This window comes from Bufo bufo, chromosome 9 (assembly GCF_905171765.1).
Source record: "Bufo bufo chromosome 9, aBufBuf1.1, whole genome shotgun sequence".
In the NCBI taxonomy this organism is placed as follows: domain Eukaryota; kingdom Metazoa; phylum Chordata; class Amphibia; order Anura; family Bufonidae; genus Bufo; species Bufo bufo.
This window is the reverse complement of record NC_053397.1, coordinates 54260690-54277317: the sequence shown is the minus strand read 5'-3', so window position 1 is coordinate 54277317 and position 16628 is coordinate 54260690. Positions and strand designations below refer to the sequence as shown.

The 16628-nt window shown below is 43.6% G+C and overlaps 1 protein-coding gene across 1 annotated transcript in view; it reads left to right on the top strand.

Moving 5' to 3' along the window:
- Nucleotides 1–1096: 1096 nt before the first annotated feature.
- EPHX4 (epoxide hydrolase 4) overlaps nt 1097–16628 on the top strand; it is a 77556-nt gene continuing 62024 nt past the window's right edge. Inside the window, exon 1 of the mRNA XM_040408741.1 lies at nt 1097–1327. Coding sequence (XP_040264675.1) covers nt 1097–1327 — 231 coding nt within the window. The remainder of the gene's footprint in view (nt 1328–16628) is intronic.

The window sequence follows — 16628 nt, the reverse complement described above, 5'->3', positions numbered from 1 at the left end:
TAAGAGGGTTTTATCCCTAAACCCCTTAGTGGGTTGCCCCAGTAGACATGACATCTAATCTGTATTGCCAGTATAGGTGGCCATACACACTGTTGTTACTTTGTGACCCCCAATTACTATTGGTACACAGCCTACTGGATGGTGAAAAAAATAAATCTGCTCTAGTCTAAGGAGGTCCTTCCATTGACTACATTAGTATTTTTCTGCCTTTGCTTGTTGTCAGCAAACTGTAACATCTGAATGGGAATTTATTATGTTTTGTCATTTAAATCTATGGTTTAGGCCTCATGCACGTGACCGTAAGCATTTTGCGGTCCGCAAAAAACACGGATCCGCAAAAAAATAAAAAATACAAATGATGACGTCCATGTGCATTCCATATTTTGTGGAACGGAACAGCTTGGCCATAATAGAACAGTCCTATCCTTGTCCGTAATGCGGACAATAATAGGACATGTTCAAAATGTTTGCTGAATAGACATACCAACATAAGGAAATGGAATGCACACGGAGTAACTTCCGTTTTTTTGTTGTTTTTTTTGCAGACCCATTGAAATGAATGGTTCTGTGTACGGTCTGCAAAAACAAAAAACGGAACGGACACTGAAAGAAAATACGTTTGTGTGCATTAGCCCTTAATGCTTATCTCCCTCAGCTTTTAATTCTTAAAAATCACATACATTTAGAAAGGAATAATGCCCTCCAGGTCCCCACTATATAAGGGGGTTTCAGGCCAATTATGTGTTTCTAGAAGGAATAAGAGACAGGTCTGCCCCCCATGATCACTACTTTATGCTACATCTCCAGGCATGGTTGGTACAGATCTGGAGGTGACTCCAGCAGCTCTTTGACTTGCTTCACCCCTCCACTTCAGAATGAGTGCTCCTTTAATCAGAGGCAGTCAAGGTTGTCCCGTTCTCATCGTCCCCTTTAAGAGGCAGCCTCAGCATCAGTGCACTGAGCTCCAGTCACTCCCTCCTCCTCCTCCTCCTCCTCCTCTTGCTTTCTTCCCCCTGTTTCCATGACTTCTCGCACAGCTCTCCTTGCCACTTGAGGGTGTCCTCTCTCTCTCCCCAGCTGGATGCCTGGGCACAGCATGGCGCTGTTGGTGGACAGCCTGCTGGCTCTGCCAGGCTGTCTGCGGGCTGCAGCTTTCTGGAGCCTGGTCTACTCCTACTGTCTGCTCTGCGCCTGCACTGCGCTCCTCAAACTTTTCTGCAGCATCCTCATCAGGCCAAGGAGCACCTTCAGGAGGATCCCTAGGGAGGTCACCCCAAGCTGCCTCAATGACCCCTTCCTGGGCACACACTGCTATGTCCGGATCAAGGTAAATAAAATAAAAAATCTGCACCCATCCCCCCTCCCCCATTATTGTCCTGCACTCCTGCTTCATTTCACACCTGGAGGAACTTGAAACTTGTCTTCAGGACGCCTCCAGTCCCTTCTCCAGCTGCTGCAGCACTCTGTACTCTGCATCAGTCATGGTGGAGTGGTGTCTGCAGAGCTGTCAATAATGGGACATGTGTAATGTTCCTAGAAAGCCACGTAGCCACATAGTGGATGCTCTGGTCTTCTTATTGTATGTTTACAGTATGTGCATGTATGTTATGTAAACATAGATACTATATTGACACAATGTATCTACACTATGTAAACAATGGGCTGCAGACACAATGCATTGCACGGTCACCAATCGTTGACTGTTGCATGAAATTCCTTAGGCTAATTCCACTCATTGTTGTAATGAATAGTACAAATTGCAGTAATACTATCTAATAACAGTAGCATTGGCTTCAGTAAGGATTGTGCCCATATATCATTCATAAATTCTGAGCTGGGTGACACATTTGCCATTCCCTTGCAGTTCACTGGTGTCAGTACATAGGCAGTCCGGGCTTACTTTGTGTTCTCCAGTCATCCCTGTCTATAACAAAGGCTCCTCAGTCATCCTGTAGGGAATCTCTGCCTCTCGCTGTCCTGCATCATGTGCACATTTCCATACTGTCTATGGCTGTATAATAGGGGATGGTCATCAATTCTCTATAGAACATCATTTATTTGGATTGAGACTTTCTACCATAATGCTAGACGACACCGCAGGCAGGTAGCGATGGCTTAACCCTTTAGTGCTGAGCACAGTCTGCGAAATGCTATAGACTAGGAATATCAGTGTTTCCCTGTCTCCCTCATCCTTTCTAGGATGTGCTTCCCCCCCTTCCCCGAGCACGTAGCCGTTTTGCAGGTCACCTTCTTTCAGCGTGTGTTCAGTGCCACATTAGTAGAATACCAAATTCACGCTGCCAAGTTGAGTGTAAACACGCAGCTAGCCTTTTCATTCAGGCAATTACCGCACCTTAATAGTCATTATCCATTCAATAGGCACGACAAGTGGAATCTAGCATCCATGGAATCATTAAGCACTTGACCGGTATTATTAGGAGGGATGATAAGGCTTTTATATGGTGGCGTTTTGGTAAATTCATCTCATTTTTCAAGGTTACTGACGAGTTATGAAACCAGCCTATTGTTCAGATAGAAATCATTCGGTTAAATAAGCCTGTTTGTTATCTCCGTCCTCAGGAGATCAGGATGAGGATAGTGTCTAATAGTAGTTCTCCTGCCAATAGAGATGGGAAGTCACAGCTGTCGTTCAGATTTGGCCCCAAGTATTGAGCATACGTTGGGCATTAGACCAAATTATTGGAAGTCGTAATATACTCTTTCAAGTGGTGTTCCCTAGGAGAGATCAGTGACCTGTTTCTTTGTGTTTTATAGGATGATGGGTGCTGTGTGGTGTAAAAGAGATCCCAGCGTTATGGCGTGATACACAGTATTCATTAATAATACCCAGTATGGACACTGATGCATGGGCGTTATGAATTAATGTGGGCATGGAAGCCTCTATTTAACAGTTGTGAACAGTGGCTAAGGGCTGATTCACACAACCGTGCTCAGTTTGGGAAACAGCCCGTGTGCTGGCCGAATCTCCCGGACCGACTACGGCTCTCCTGACCCAAACTGACTGCATTATAGTGATTGATGATAGCGTCCCGATCCTATCTGATTGTGGGTCTAATTTACTGCAATCAGATGATCATGTAAGTACAATACAATAGATCAGATAGGAACCGCAGGATATAGTCAGTTCAGGTCAGGGGAGTCATAGTCGGTCCGGGAGATGCGGCCGACACACAGGTCATGTTTCCTGGACCGAGCACATTCATGTGAATCAGTCCTAAGAGGGTTCAAAAGAGGGAAGTGGCATGCATGGGTAGAGGGTAGCTTAGCAAGTGCGTTTGGATCTATCAGTTCATCATGTAAAATTGCCCATTGTAGTGGTCGTAGACCCTCATAACCAGTTATTTGGGATGTAAATCGATGCACCACCTACAAATTTAAGATGAAAAATGAAGTAACTTTGCAATAGGTCCTAATTAATTAAAAATTCTGTTTGGTTTCTACAGCACTTATGCCCACTCAGACATTGCATGGTAGCAGACAGAAAACAAATTCTGTGTAGTGTAATCCTGCATTCTTGCAGTCTCATACTTTCTTCCATATGTCCCATGCTTTGTACTAATGTACTGTACATTTGGTAGCTTAGCCAGAAGTAGAGGACAGGTCGAAGGAAATATTACTGCAGGATCAGACTACGCAGTTTGTTGTCTGTTACCATGGAGATGCATAGTCCGTATAGGAGCTGTAGAAACAAGATGGTAGGAAATTGAGCATATACTGTATTGCAAAATTGCTTAATTTTTCATTGTATATGCATTGGAACAATAAAGTAAAAACGTTCATGAAGGTGGACATAGCCTTAAACGACCAAGAACTTTTTAGCAATTTTATGTATCTGTGTACTTTTTATGACAGGGCTGTATTTTTTTCGCATTTTCTTTATTTTACTTAGTGTTTACTTTTTAGAATTATTTTTTAAACCACAAATATATGGGGTCATTTATCAAACTGGTGTAAAGTAGAAATGGCTAAGTTGCCCATAGCAACTAATCAGATTCCACCTTTCGTTTTCCAAAGGAGCTGATAAATAACCCAAATAAACTTTAAAACATAAGTTATATTAGCGTCCATACTCTGCCATCTGTAGTGCTCTAGCACGAAAGATACAATAGTTGAGTGTTTATTGTGATTACTTTCTGGATTATTAGCATTATTTTATTTAGTTTTTAATTCAAAGTGCACCCAAATGGTCAGAAATTAATATTTTTTGTAAAAAGAAAATAATAATAATACTTCAGACCAGAGGAAAAAGTAATGGTCCTTTTAGACCAGGGGTGCATAACGTTTTCTGGTTGGGGGCCGGCCATGTTGTCAGACTGAAGGAATCCCAAGGGCCGAAAATAAAAGCTAAAGGGGTATTTTTAACTGAAATACTGTATTTATGGCATATTGTACATATAGTATATACTATACATGTCTGGTTACACCTCCAGGATTCCCAGGTAATGGGAGAATACAAGAAAAATGCATTTGAGCAGCCAAAAGATATAGACATATATATCTTGTGGTAATGTGAACAGTGCTGGAAGGTGTGTTGTCCCACTTCAGGTACCTCAGATGGGTAAGACAGATAAAATCCAGAGAATGGCAGTGGTCTCAGTAAAGCATAGTTTGCTGAGACATTTTTGTATACATTTTCTGGGCTGGATTTTACTTGGACTGGTGGCTAGGCTTGGTAGAGGGAGTTCCCAGTCCACACCCTTCCAGTACGGGTTTTCCTTTCTACCTGAGGTGATCGCAGGTGAGGCCTGCTGTAATCAGGCTGGCATAAAGTGCCTTAGAGTAGGTCAGTCTGAGGAGGGAGAGCGAGACTGTTTTGTGAAGCAGAGGCTCTGTGTGTGGTCTCAGTCAGGAGGACTGAGGGGCCACAAGACTTTGAATAGCCTGAGGTTTGGAGGACCTAGCGACACCTAGAGAACGAGGGTTGTACGCCCAGCGTCTGGAGGACTACTGGGCCACACTACCCCAAAAGGTACTGGAGTTGCCACAGCCTGGAGGCTGCAGTATTGATGTTGGCTGAGGAAAGCCGCATATAATGTCCATGTGTGAACTGTGCTCTATGAGTGAGGTAGGGACATATTTTGTTTAGGTAGCGCCTAGACGCAGGACCGGACTGGCCTGCCGGGATACCGGGAAATTTCAGATGCCTGTGCTGCGGCAGGGGAGGGAGAGGTGTGTCCCCTCCTGTTCCTCTGATAGGATAGCGAGGGACACAGGCCGGAAGAGGCCTGCATCGCATCGCATCACTGGAGGTAAGTATAAGTGTTTTCTTTTTTTTTTTATATAGGTACAATACTGGGCTGGCACATGATAAGGGTAGACTACTGGGCTGGCACATGATAAGGGTGGACTACTGGGCTGGCACATGATAAGGGGGGACTACTGGGCTGGCACATGATAAGGGGGACTACTGGGCTGGCACATGATAAGGGGGGACTACTGGGCTGGCACATGATATGGGGGGACTACTGGGCTGGCACATGATAAGGGGGGACTACTGGGCTGGCACATGATAAGGGGGACTACTGGGCTGGCACATGATAAGGGGGGACTACTGGGCTGGCACATGATAAAGGGGGACTACTGGGCTGGCACATGATAAGGGGGGACTACTGGGCTGGCACATGATAAGGGGGGACTACTGGGCTGGCACATGATAAGGGGGGACTACTGGGCTGGCACATGATAAGGGGGGACTACTGGGCTGGCACATGATAAGGGGGACTACTGGGATGGCATATGATAAGGGGGGACTACTGGTCTGGCACATAAGGGGGGACTACTGGGCTGGCACATAATGGGGGCTACTGGCACATAAGGGGGGCTACTGGCACATAAGGGGGGCTACTGGCACATAAGGGGCGGCTACTGGCACATTAGGGGCGGCTACTGGCACATAAGGGGCGGCTACTGGCACATAAGGGGGGCTACTGGCACATAATTATGGGGGCTACTGGCACATAATAAGGGGGGCTACTGGCACATAATAAGGGGGGGCTACTGGCACATGATAGGGGGGCACTCTGGCTACTGGCACATGATATGGGGGGGCTCTGGCTACTGGCACATGATATGGGGGGGCTCTGGCTTCTGGCACATGATTGGGGGCATCTATGGGGGCATATCTTACTGGCAGATTATTGGGGGGCACTATAGGGGCATCTACTGAGGCTAAAAAGGGGTATTTTATATGGGGGCTCTGTATAGGGGCATTTTATACTGGGACACATTATGGTGGGTACTATGGGGAAGGGGGGGAGGAGCACTATGGGGGTCATCTACGGGGGCACTGAGAAGGGGTATTTTATATTGGCACATTATGGGAACATTAGCTCAACTGGGGGCATTACAAAGGGGGTATGTTTTGCACATTATAAGGAGAATTATTACTACTGGGGGGGCACTATGGTGGGCTTTATTACTCCCCCATGGTATGACCCCCTAGTAGCAGCACCAGCCTCTCCGTGCTCTGCTATCCCTCTGCCCCTTCTCCAAATCCTTATTATGAAATTTTTCTCATTAGGATAAAACACAACATCAGCTCCGCCGAGCCCCCGGCCAAGTGTTGAAGTGGTGTCCGAGATCCCCAAGGGTCAAGCCAAATAATTTTAAGTTTTTATGGGGGTTCTACAAAAGAGCTATCGTGGGGCAAAGTTCATATTCGTGTTTACACACGTTTTAAAATGAATGTTTTCTCCTATTATAAACAAGTAAATAATGACGCAATGCTGTGGGGCTGGTATGCAACTTTTTCCAGGGCTGGTTTTTATCCCCAGTCCGGCCCTGCCTAGACGGGCAGGTGTTTATTTGTGTTTTAAGTTTTGGCAGTGTGGGAACCTCACCCCACCCAGTGATGTATAACTGGACTATCCTTTATAAGAAGACTGTCAAAATAAATGCACAGTTTGGACATGAAAATCCGTTGTCTGGTGAGATATCTGTGAGTGTGACCCCCTGAAAAGAGACGATCCCTTACAATCTGTTAACAGATGGTTGGGGGCTGCACAGAATGATGTCAAGGGCCGCATTTTGTGCACCCCTGTTTTAGACAAAACGATCATTAGGCAAATTATCAGGGATGAGCAATTGTACAAACACTTGTTACCAATATTTCAGTGAAGTCTATATGAAAATAGCTCACTTCCTTACAATCACGGTCAGGTGCTCAGATCTAAATTGATTCCCCCTTCAAAAAATATATAACTAAAATAGAAGACTGGCACACTTTACATATGGACCAACCTGGACAAAGTCTGAACTACAATATATTTATTACAGACATAATATGTTAAAATATAAAAATAAAATATCGAATATTAAATATTACACACAATTTATATAAAATATAGTGTCTCAAGATAAATAACTAGCGATTTACTGAGTCGATTAATTATGCATTCTGAGGCATGGCAACATCAAATCGGCTACTTAAATTAAATTGTGAATCTGAAATCGCTGTTCAGTATCTTTTGTTGCAACAATGTATTCACAATGTCTCACTGCAGTGTTGGAAAAAATAGACGATGTGTGTGGCCAATATAGCAATTCATTGGTATCAGACTGAATGTGGATTTTGTCCTTTTGTGAGGATTCTAATAACCGGTCAACAAGATCCTTTTAAACGGTACTGATAACCCACCCAGTGGGCTTACCTTTGTTTGTCCCGACAGTTCGCCAATTTCATAATTTTACCAGACGCGTTTCGGGGATGACTGTCCCCTTCCTCAGTGGTAGGCTACCACTGAGGAAGGGGAGAGTCATCCCTGAAACGCGTCTGGTAAAATTATGATTGAAACATAAACTTCACCCCGAAAAAAGAATGGACTTTACTTGGATGGAAAACAGTGCACTGTTTATCGTATAAACAAACTACTATCGCTTAATATAATCGAAGATTCGATTAAAGTCTTCTGATCGGAACTTACCGGAAGATCCAGTCCTGCTCGTTTACAACGTCAGTTCCGTGAGTACAACCCACGTGGTGAATCAACCTTCAAGCAAACGCGAGATACCGAGGGTTACACAGCCAGGACGCCGGTCTGCAGTTGGCCTTAGAAGGCACCACGGAAATTGGCGAACTGTCGGGACAAACAAAGGTAAGCCCACTAGGTGGGTTATCAGTACAGTTTAAAAGGATCTTGTTGACCGGTTATTAGAATCCTCACAAAAGGACAAAATCCACATTCAATCTGATACCAACGAATTGCTATATTGGCCACACACATCGTCTATTTTTTCCAAGACTGCAGTGAGACATTGTGAATACATTGTTGCAACAAAGGATACTGAACAGCGATTTCAGATTCACAATTTAATTTAAGTAGCCGATTTGATGTTGCCATGCCTCAGAATGCATGATTAATCGACTCAGTAAATCGCTAGTTATTTATCTTGAGCCACTATATTTTATATAAATTGTGTGTAATATTTTATATTCCATATTTTATTTTCATATTTTAACATATTATGTCTGTAATAAATATTTTGTAGTTCAGACTTTGTCCAGGTTGGTCCATATGTAAAGTGTGCCAGTCTTCTATTTTACTTGTTATCAATAGTTGGCCTAAAATTGTGTGTAAACAGGGATGTTCTACTCAGAAACAATGAAACTGTAAGGCGGCAAGTGTAGCGATTGCTTGTCTTCATAAAGAGGAGATGATTGCTGCATGTAAATGCAGCTCTCATCTCCCTTACAGGCAATTATTGCAAACCTTTTGTTCCTTCCCGAAAGTTGTCTGCTAAGTTGGTTCGTGTAAAAGGACCTTAAAAAATCACTGTACTTTCCCACAATTTAATTTAATTTAATATAGAATGGTGTAACTAACACATTTCTATATCACTTTTTTTTAAATTTTATTATGCCTGCATCCACCTAACAAAAAGCTGTAAAGTTACTGTAAAGTTATGGCCACCAGGGGGGGGTCTCACTTCCCCCGAACTTGCAGTTTACTGCCTGCTGTGAGGCAAGTTCCATCCCTGGTAACAGAGACTCAGAGGACGTCTGAGCCTGATAAATCTACTGCTTCTACAGATTCTGGATCCTCCTGTGATTTATCCTTCCTTAACAGCTTTCTGAGCTCCCTAGAAGAAAACAGACATAGAGGGAAGTAAGGGACGTGAGGTAACTGCATACAGTACTAGCAGAAGGGAGACACTTACTGCTTGTGAAAGAAATGCATCTAGCTGTGCTGCTGAAGCAGGGAATAATATTGCTGCAAGAGACTTTAGGGAAGCCAAAGATAACTGTTCCTTTACAGTTATGATTGTACAAAGAAGCACAGGCTTTATGCAAACTTTAAAATGAAAAAAAACTCATTAATGTGTTAAGCTTCTGGGCTCTGATACAAAGTCTCTAACCGGGCCACCCAACTATTACAGTACGTGCACTGTTTCTCTGTTACATGGTGGAGGGACCACTGGTGTGACTGCAATGCTCCACCATATACTGTCGTTATGCCCATCTACAGTTGTTTTTTTTTTTTTTTTTTATAAGGGTTGCACACATCATTATTTTGACCAATAAAGCTAGCCTAAGATGTTAAGATTTTTTATACAATACAATAATAGTCATGAAAACAGTGTTACACAATAGGATCAAATGAAATTGTTCCAGGAACATTTGATTGATCAGTAATCATAACTGTGACATGTATTTGGCAATCCGATGCCTCGTGAGTAATGATTTGGTGTGAGGCACATTGAAGATACTCATTGTGGATTTTCACTGCACCATTAGGCATATGCAGAATCACTTGCATTGTTATAATTAATCATTACATTTGTCGGCAGGTGGTGACAGTGCTGCCTCAAGTTACAATATCAATTTGTTCCTCTCCCAAAAAAACTAAAACAAGTACCTACATATAAATTAAAGACCTGCTGGAATTTGTAAAGCACTTTCTATGAAGAGAACAGGAGCATTTTCAGGGTCCCGTACAGAACGCACAGTGTACTACACTCACCTGGAGTACAAAGGAGCAGCTCATCTTGGAACAGGTAGAGAGCAGTATAGTACATGTAGTGCAAACTGGTAGCAGTACTGAACACCCCAGGATCACCGTTTCATCCAGTCCAGATTTCCTGTGCCTTTTTTTCAGTTTCGTCCCATGTTGCACATAATCGCCATCTTCTTTGAAAGGACTAGTCCCCAGAAAAACATTTTCAAGAAATTTAGGATGGAGAGAATGGTGGTGCTGTAATGTTTTTCAGGACCATAAATACAGTAGTTGTTCTCAGTTGTCGAAAGAAGCAATTTTCATTCTTTCACCTAAACAACAGTAACAGTTTCGATAGAAACAATCAGATATTTTTTACATAATTATTGGTCTTAAATTACATTCTCATGGCCTCCACTATGGATCTTGATCTGCAGATTATTAGTTTGGGCTTGCATGGCATCTGACTAGTCTACCCCAGCAAATGCCCACTGTGTTTCCAACCTAAAGCCTTAGAGTATGTTTCTTAATATGGAATTTAATGTACACTGCTCAAAAAAATAAAGGGAACACTTAAACAACACAATGTAACTCCAACTCAATCACACTTCTGTGAAATCAAACTGTCCACTTAGGAAGCAACACTGAGTGACAATCAATTTCACATGCTGTTGTGCAAATGGGATAGACAACAGGTGGAAATTATAGGCAATTAGCAAGACACCCCCAATAAAGGAGTGGTTCTGCAGGTGGTGACCACAGATCACTTCTCAGTTCCTAAGCTTCCTGGCTGATGTTTTGGTCACTTTTGAATGCTGGCGGTGCTTTCACTCTAGTGGTAGCATGAGACGGAGTCTACAACCCACACAAGTGGCTCAGGTAGTGCAGCTTATCCAGGATGGCACATCAATGCGAGCTGTGGCAAGAAGGTTTGCTGTGTCTGTCAGCGTAGTGTCCAGAGCATGGAGGCGCTACCAGGAGACAGGCCAGTACATCAGGAGACGTAGAGGAGGCCGTAGGAGGGCAACAACCCAGCAGCAGGACCGCTACCTCCGCCTTTGTGCAAGGAGGAACAGGAGGAGCACTGCCAGAGCCCTGCAAAATGACCACCAGCAGGCCACAAATGTGCATGTGTCTGCTCAAACGGTCAGAAACAGACTCCATGAGGGTGATATGAGGGCCCGACATCCACAGGTGGGGGTTGTGCTTACAGTCCAACACCGTGCAGGATGTTTGGCATTTGCCAGAGAACACCAAGATTGGCAAATTCGCCACTGGCGCCCTGTGCTCTTCACAGATGAAAGCAGGTTCACACTGAGCACATGTGACAGACGTGACAGAGTCTTGAGACGCCGTGGAGAACGTTCTGCTGCCTGCAACATCCTCCAGCATGACCGGTTTTGCATTGGGTCAGTAATGGTGTGGGGTGGCATTTCTTTGGAGGGCCGCACAGCCCTCCATGTGCTCGCCAGAGGTAGCCTGACTGCCATTAGGTACCGAGATGAGATCCTCAGACCCCTTGTGAGACCATATGCTGGTGCGGTTGGCCCTGGGTTCCTCCTAATGCAAGACAATGCTAGACCTCATGTGGCTGTAGTGTGTCAGCAGTTCCTGCAAGACGAAGGCATTGATGCTATGGACTGGCCCGCCCGTTCCCCAGACCTGAATCCAATTGAGCACATCTGGGACATCATGTCTCGATCTATCCACCAACGTCACGTTGCACCACAGACTGTCCAGGAGTTGGCAGATGCTTTAGTCCAGGTCTGGGAGGAGGTCCCTCAGGAGACTGTCCGCCACCTCATCAGGAGCATGCACAGGCGTTGTAGGGAGGTCATACAGGCACGTGGAGGCCACACACACTACTGAGCCTCATTTTGACTTGTTTTAAGGACATTACATCAAAGTTGGATCAGCCTGTAATGTGTTTTTCCACTTTAATTTTGAGTGTGACTCCAAATCCAGACCTCCATGGGTTGAAAAATTTGATTTCCATTTTTTAATTTTTGTGTGATTTTGTTGTCAGCACATTTAACTATGTAAAGAACAAAGTATTTCAGAAGAATATTTAATTCATTCAGATCTTGGATGTGTTATTTTTGTGTTCCCTTTATATTTTTGAGCAGTGTATATTATCAATAGTGCAGGCACTCCCCATGCTTCCCCGGTAGAGCTTGTCTGATTGCCGTTACTATGCAGGTCACATGCGCTCTTCTCCCTCACGTACTTCCTACTTCAAAGCACAGCACAGCACTTTAGCCTGGAGGCTTCTAACTCTTCCTACTCTTAGAGAATCACAATTGGGATCTGACCTACATTTTAATATTATAAAATGAATGAATTAATCTATTTATCATTCTCCTATAAATTATATAGGATCATGTCCAAGAGAAGAGATAAATTAATCCATTCCATTTGGGGGCAGGATTATATTAAAAGGAGATAACTAGTAGTTTACTGATGAAAAATATGCAAGCATTAGATATAAAGCACGACTCATTAATATAGTAATAAATTTAATTGTCTTCAGGAAAAGAGATATAATATGAAGACTTTTATAGTGCTTTAAGTAAATGCCCGAAGACAATGGAGGCTCATTGGTTAGCTCTACTGCCCTGCAGCCTTGGGATAATTTAAATCCAACTAGGGTGGATTTTTCGTATGTCCTCCATAAACGTGTAATAATGTAGGTACTTTGATTTCCTTGCACATGCCAAAAACATGCTAAGATATTTGGCTTCCTATGACTGTGTGCCCAAGTAGGCAGGTGAGATATTCAGTCCTGGTAGGAACAGGAACCGATGCATGTGTGAATATATTCTGTATACAGTGCTGTGGTATATGTTGGCACTATATAAATTATATAATAAGGTAAATATAAAAGCTACCCTAGCCTTTTTAAAGGAAATAGTCTCAGAAAAGGGCCGACAGCAAGTAAATCTCTGCATACAGAGGGTGGTTGGAAATGGCAATGGGCAGGAAAAGAAGTGAAGCCTGATCTTTAAACAGGCATTAAAGGAAATGTTTGGTCCAAGCTAGGATGCTTTTTTCACCTGATTGAGTCCTAAAAATTGCCCAAAGAAAGAGGTACAGCAACGAGGGCCATACTAAGAATCTGCACTTAAAGGGGTTCTGCAGTTTGTTTAAACTGATGATCTATCCTCTGGATAGATCATCAGCTTCTGATCGGCGGGGGTCCGACACCCGGGACCCCCGCCGATCAGCTGTTTGAGAAGGCAGCGGCGCTCCAGCAGCGCCGCGCCTTCTCGCTGTTTACCGCTGGCCCAGTGACGCCACGACTAGTATCAATAGCCTGGGCGCGGCTAAGCTCCATTCAAGTGAACGGAGCTTAGCCCCGACCAGGCCAGTTGATACTAGTCGTGATGTCACTTGGCCAGCGGTAAACAGTGAGAAGGCCATGGCGCTGCTATAGCGCCGCTGCCTTCTCAAACAGCTGATCGGCGGGGTTCCCGGGTGTCGGACCCCTGCCGATCATGATGATCTATCCATGATAATTGTAGTAATTGAAAGGCAACATATACCTTTGATAATTTTTTGCATTTTACTCATTTGGGGCTAAAAATCTTTTTTTTTCAATTGGTACTTATTAAAAATATTGAGCCATTCTGTCACAAAGGGTTAAATGTGACACGAGCTGTGTCCATCTCACTTTCAATTTCAAAATTACTGAGAGGTCATAAACACTTATTTAAGCCACATACTTATGAGTAAGATAAGAACTAAGCTATAATGAGTGTTTATAATGTCAGAGAGCAGAGATAAGGAGTCCGTCAGCTCCCTGACTTAAGGAGTATAGCATCTCAGCCCTGTACAGAGAAAAGGATTCCATATTTTTAATAAAGACCAATAAAAAAATGTTTTTAGCTCATAGTCATATTGAGTACAATGCACTAATAAAAAAAATTGCCACCAAAGGTGTACATAGCCTTTAAACTTATTTTCTCCAATGCCTCTCATTCTGTAATCTTGAGATTTATTTGTATCACTTGTGTTGGCTTCTTTATGATGTCTTCTCACCCTGTAGTAGTGATGGACACGCAGATTTCCTTTTCCTTTTATATATGTGTGAATAGACTGTCGTTTTCTAGAACTTACAGGTTGTTCTTTGCAGCGCGATGTCAGTAATGTCAGTAAGGACTCCGATGAGTTTATGATACGTCGACTCTGTAGGATACGTCTGTAGGGAGAAAGCTGTCAATAAGTGGCAGTGGGGGAGTCTGCTCATCATGAATATATTGGACTCCTGGCATCGCATTGCAAGGAAACTACAGCATATTCACATGTAAGTGCGGTGAAATCAGAGGGGGCCGCATATACGGGCTGACAGGTTCCCCTTCATTGCAATCTGCTTGAGGGCTCATGCACATGACCATAGGGTAACCCTGTACATCATTGATATATTTAATGCCTAGGAGTATGATAATGATGACATTCTCAGGATATGTGATCAAAATCTGATCAGTGGGGTTCGACTTCTGGCACCACTGGAAATCAGCTGTTGGAATAGGCTGTGGTGCCCTGATGAGCAATGGGGCCACTTCATAGGAAAATGACATCACCTACATCAGTCACATGGCCTGTGTGCGGCTCAGTCCCTTGCAAGTCAATGGGTCTGGGTTGCAATACCAAGCAGAGCCGCTATACAATGTACGGTGCAGGGCGGATTGGCCATAGACTCTACAGGGAATTTTCCCAGTCGGCCGATGCCTAGAAGGGCCACCCAAGCCCTCCTCATGGCCACCAGCTGGGTACATAATGATCTGATTGTCTCCTATGCATCTGGCCAGCAGCCACAGGTGTCCTCCTGAATTCAGCTGTATCTACAGTGTTGCCCATAATTATTCATACCCCTGGCAAATTTTGACTTAAAGTTACTTTTATTCAACCAGCAAGTAATTTTTTGACGGGAAATGACATAGGTGTCTCCCAAAAGATAATAAGACGATGTACAAGAGGCATTATTGTGGGGGGAAAAAACATTTCTCAACTTTTATTTAAATTTGACCAAAAAATACAAAATGTTCCGCACTGTGGAAAATCTCAGAGGACGTGGTCGGAAGCCAAAAGTGACACCTGTGCTGGCCAGGAGGATAGTTAGAGAGGTTAAAAAGAATCCAAGGATCACCACCAAGGCCATCCTGGTGAATCTGGGCTCTGCTGGTGGCAATGTCTCAAGGCAGACAATCCAACAGACACTGCACACTGCTGGGTTCCACGGATGCAGACCAAGGAGGACGCCACTTCTCCAGATAAGGCACACAAAAGCTCGCTTGGCGTTTGCAAAGGCTCATCTGGACAAAGAAGAAGACTTATGGTCTTCTGTGTTATGGTCAGATGAAACAAAAATGTAATTGTTTGGTCACAATGATGTTTTCTTAATTTGGTGTAAAAAAGGAGAACCCTTCAACCCAAAGAACACCATCCCCACTGTCAAACATGGTGGTGGGAACCTAATGCTTTGGGGGTGTTTTTCGGCCAATGGACCAGGGAACCTAATCACAGTAAACGGCACCAAGAAAAAAGAGCAATACATGAGGATTCTCAACGACAACATCAGGGAGTCTGCAGAGAAACTTGGCCTTGGGCACCAGTGGATATTTCCGCATGACAATGACCCAAAACACACAGCAAAAGTTGTGAAGAAATGGTTAGCAGACAACAACATTAACGTTTTGGAGTGGCCCAGCCAGAGTCCAGACTTGAATCTAATTGAGAATCTGTGGAGGGAGCTAAAGATCAGGGTAATGGCAAGAAGACCCTCCAACCTGAAAGATTTGGAGCTCATTGCTAAAGATGAATGGGCAAAAATACCTGTGGAGATATGCAAAAAGCTGGTCTACAATTATAGGAAGCGTTTGATTGCTGTAATAGCCAATAAAGGCTTTTCTATTGATTATTGAAAAGGGTATGAATAATTTTGGACTGGACACTTTTTGCTCAAATGTAAATAAAAGCTGAGAAATGTTTTTTTTTCCCCACAATAATGCCTTTTGTACATCGTTTTATTATCTTTTGGAAGACACCAATGTCATTTCCCGTCAAAAAATTACTTGCTGGTTGAATGAAAGTAACTTTAAGTCAAAATTTGCCAGGGGTATGAATAATTATGGGCAGCACTGTATGTCCTCAGGACAGCAATACAATTGAATACTGTGCAGCGGGTGGCAGTATTTTGTGCTGCACTGTGGTATTTGGTTCAGCTGGGGCAGTATATTGCTCTGCACTATGGTATTGCTGGCCTTGCCTAATTATGTTGCCCCCCTTCCTGTCAGTTTAGACCTACCTACAACATGGGGCCAATTTAAAGTTTTTTTCCAGGGCCACTTTTAGTTCCCAATCCGCTCCTTTTTTGGTGCTGTGCTTGGTAAGCTGTAGCTCAGCAGTCGTGGCCTCTTTAGACAGCCAGGAGTTGGAACGTCACCGATTTCAATCTTAACCCCTTCCCGACCAGCACCGTAATAGTACGGTGCTAGCCGGGTCTTTAAAGATGGCGGGTGAGGGTGACATAGTAATATATTCCCCATATGGCAAACAGCAAAACAGAAAAAAGCATCCAAATAGCCGATTCAGCGTTTTTGGTTGCTTCATTTTCTACAAAAAATTTAATAAATAGTGATCAAAAAGTGATGCACACCCCAGAATGGTATCAATGAA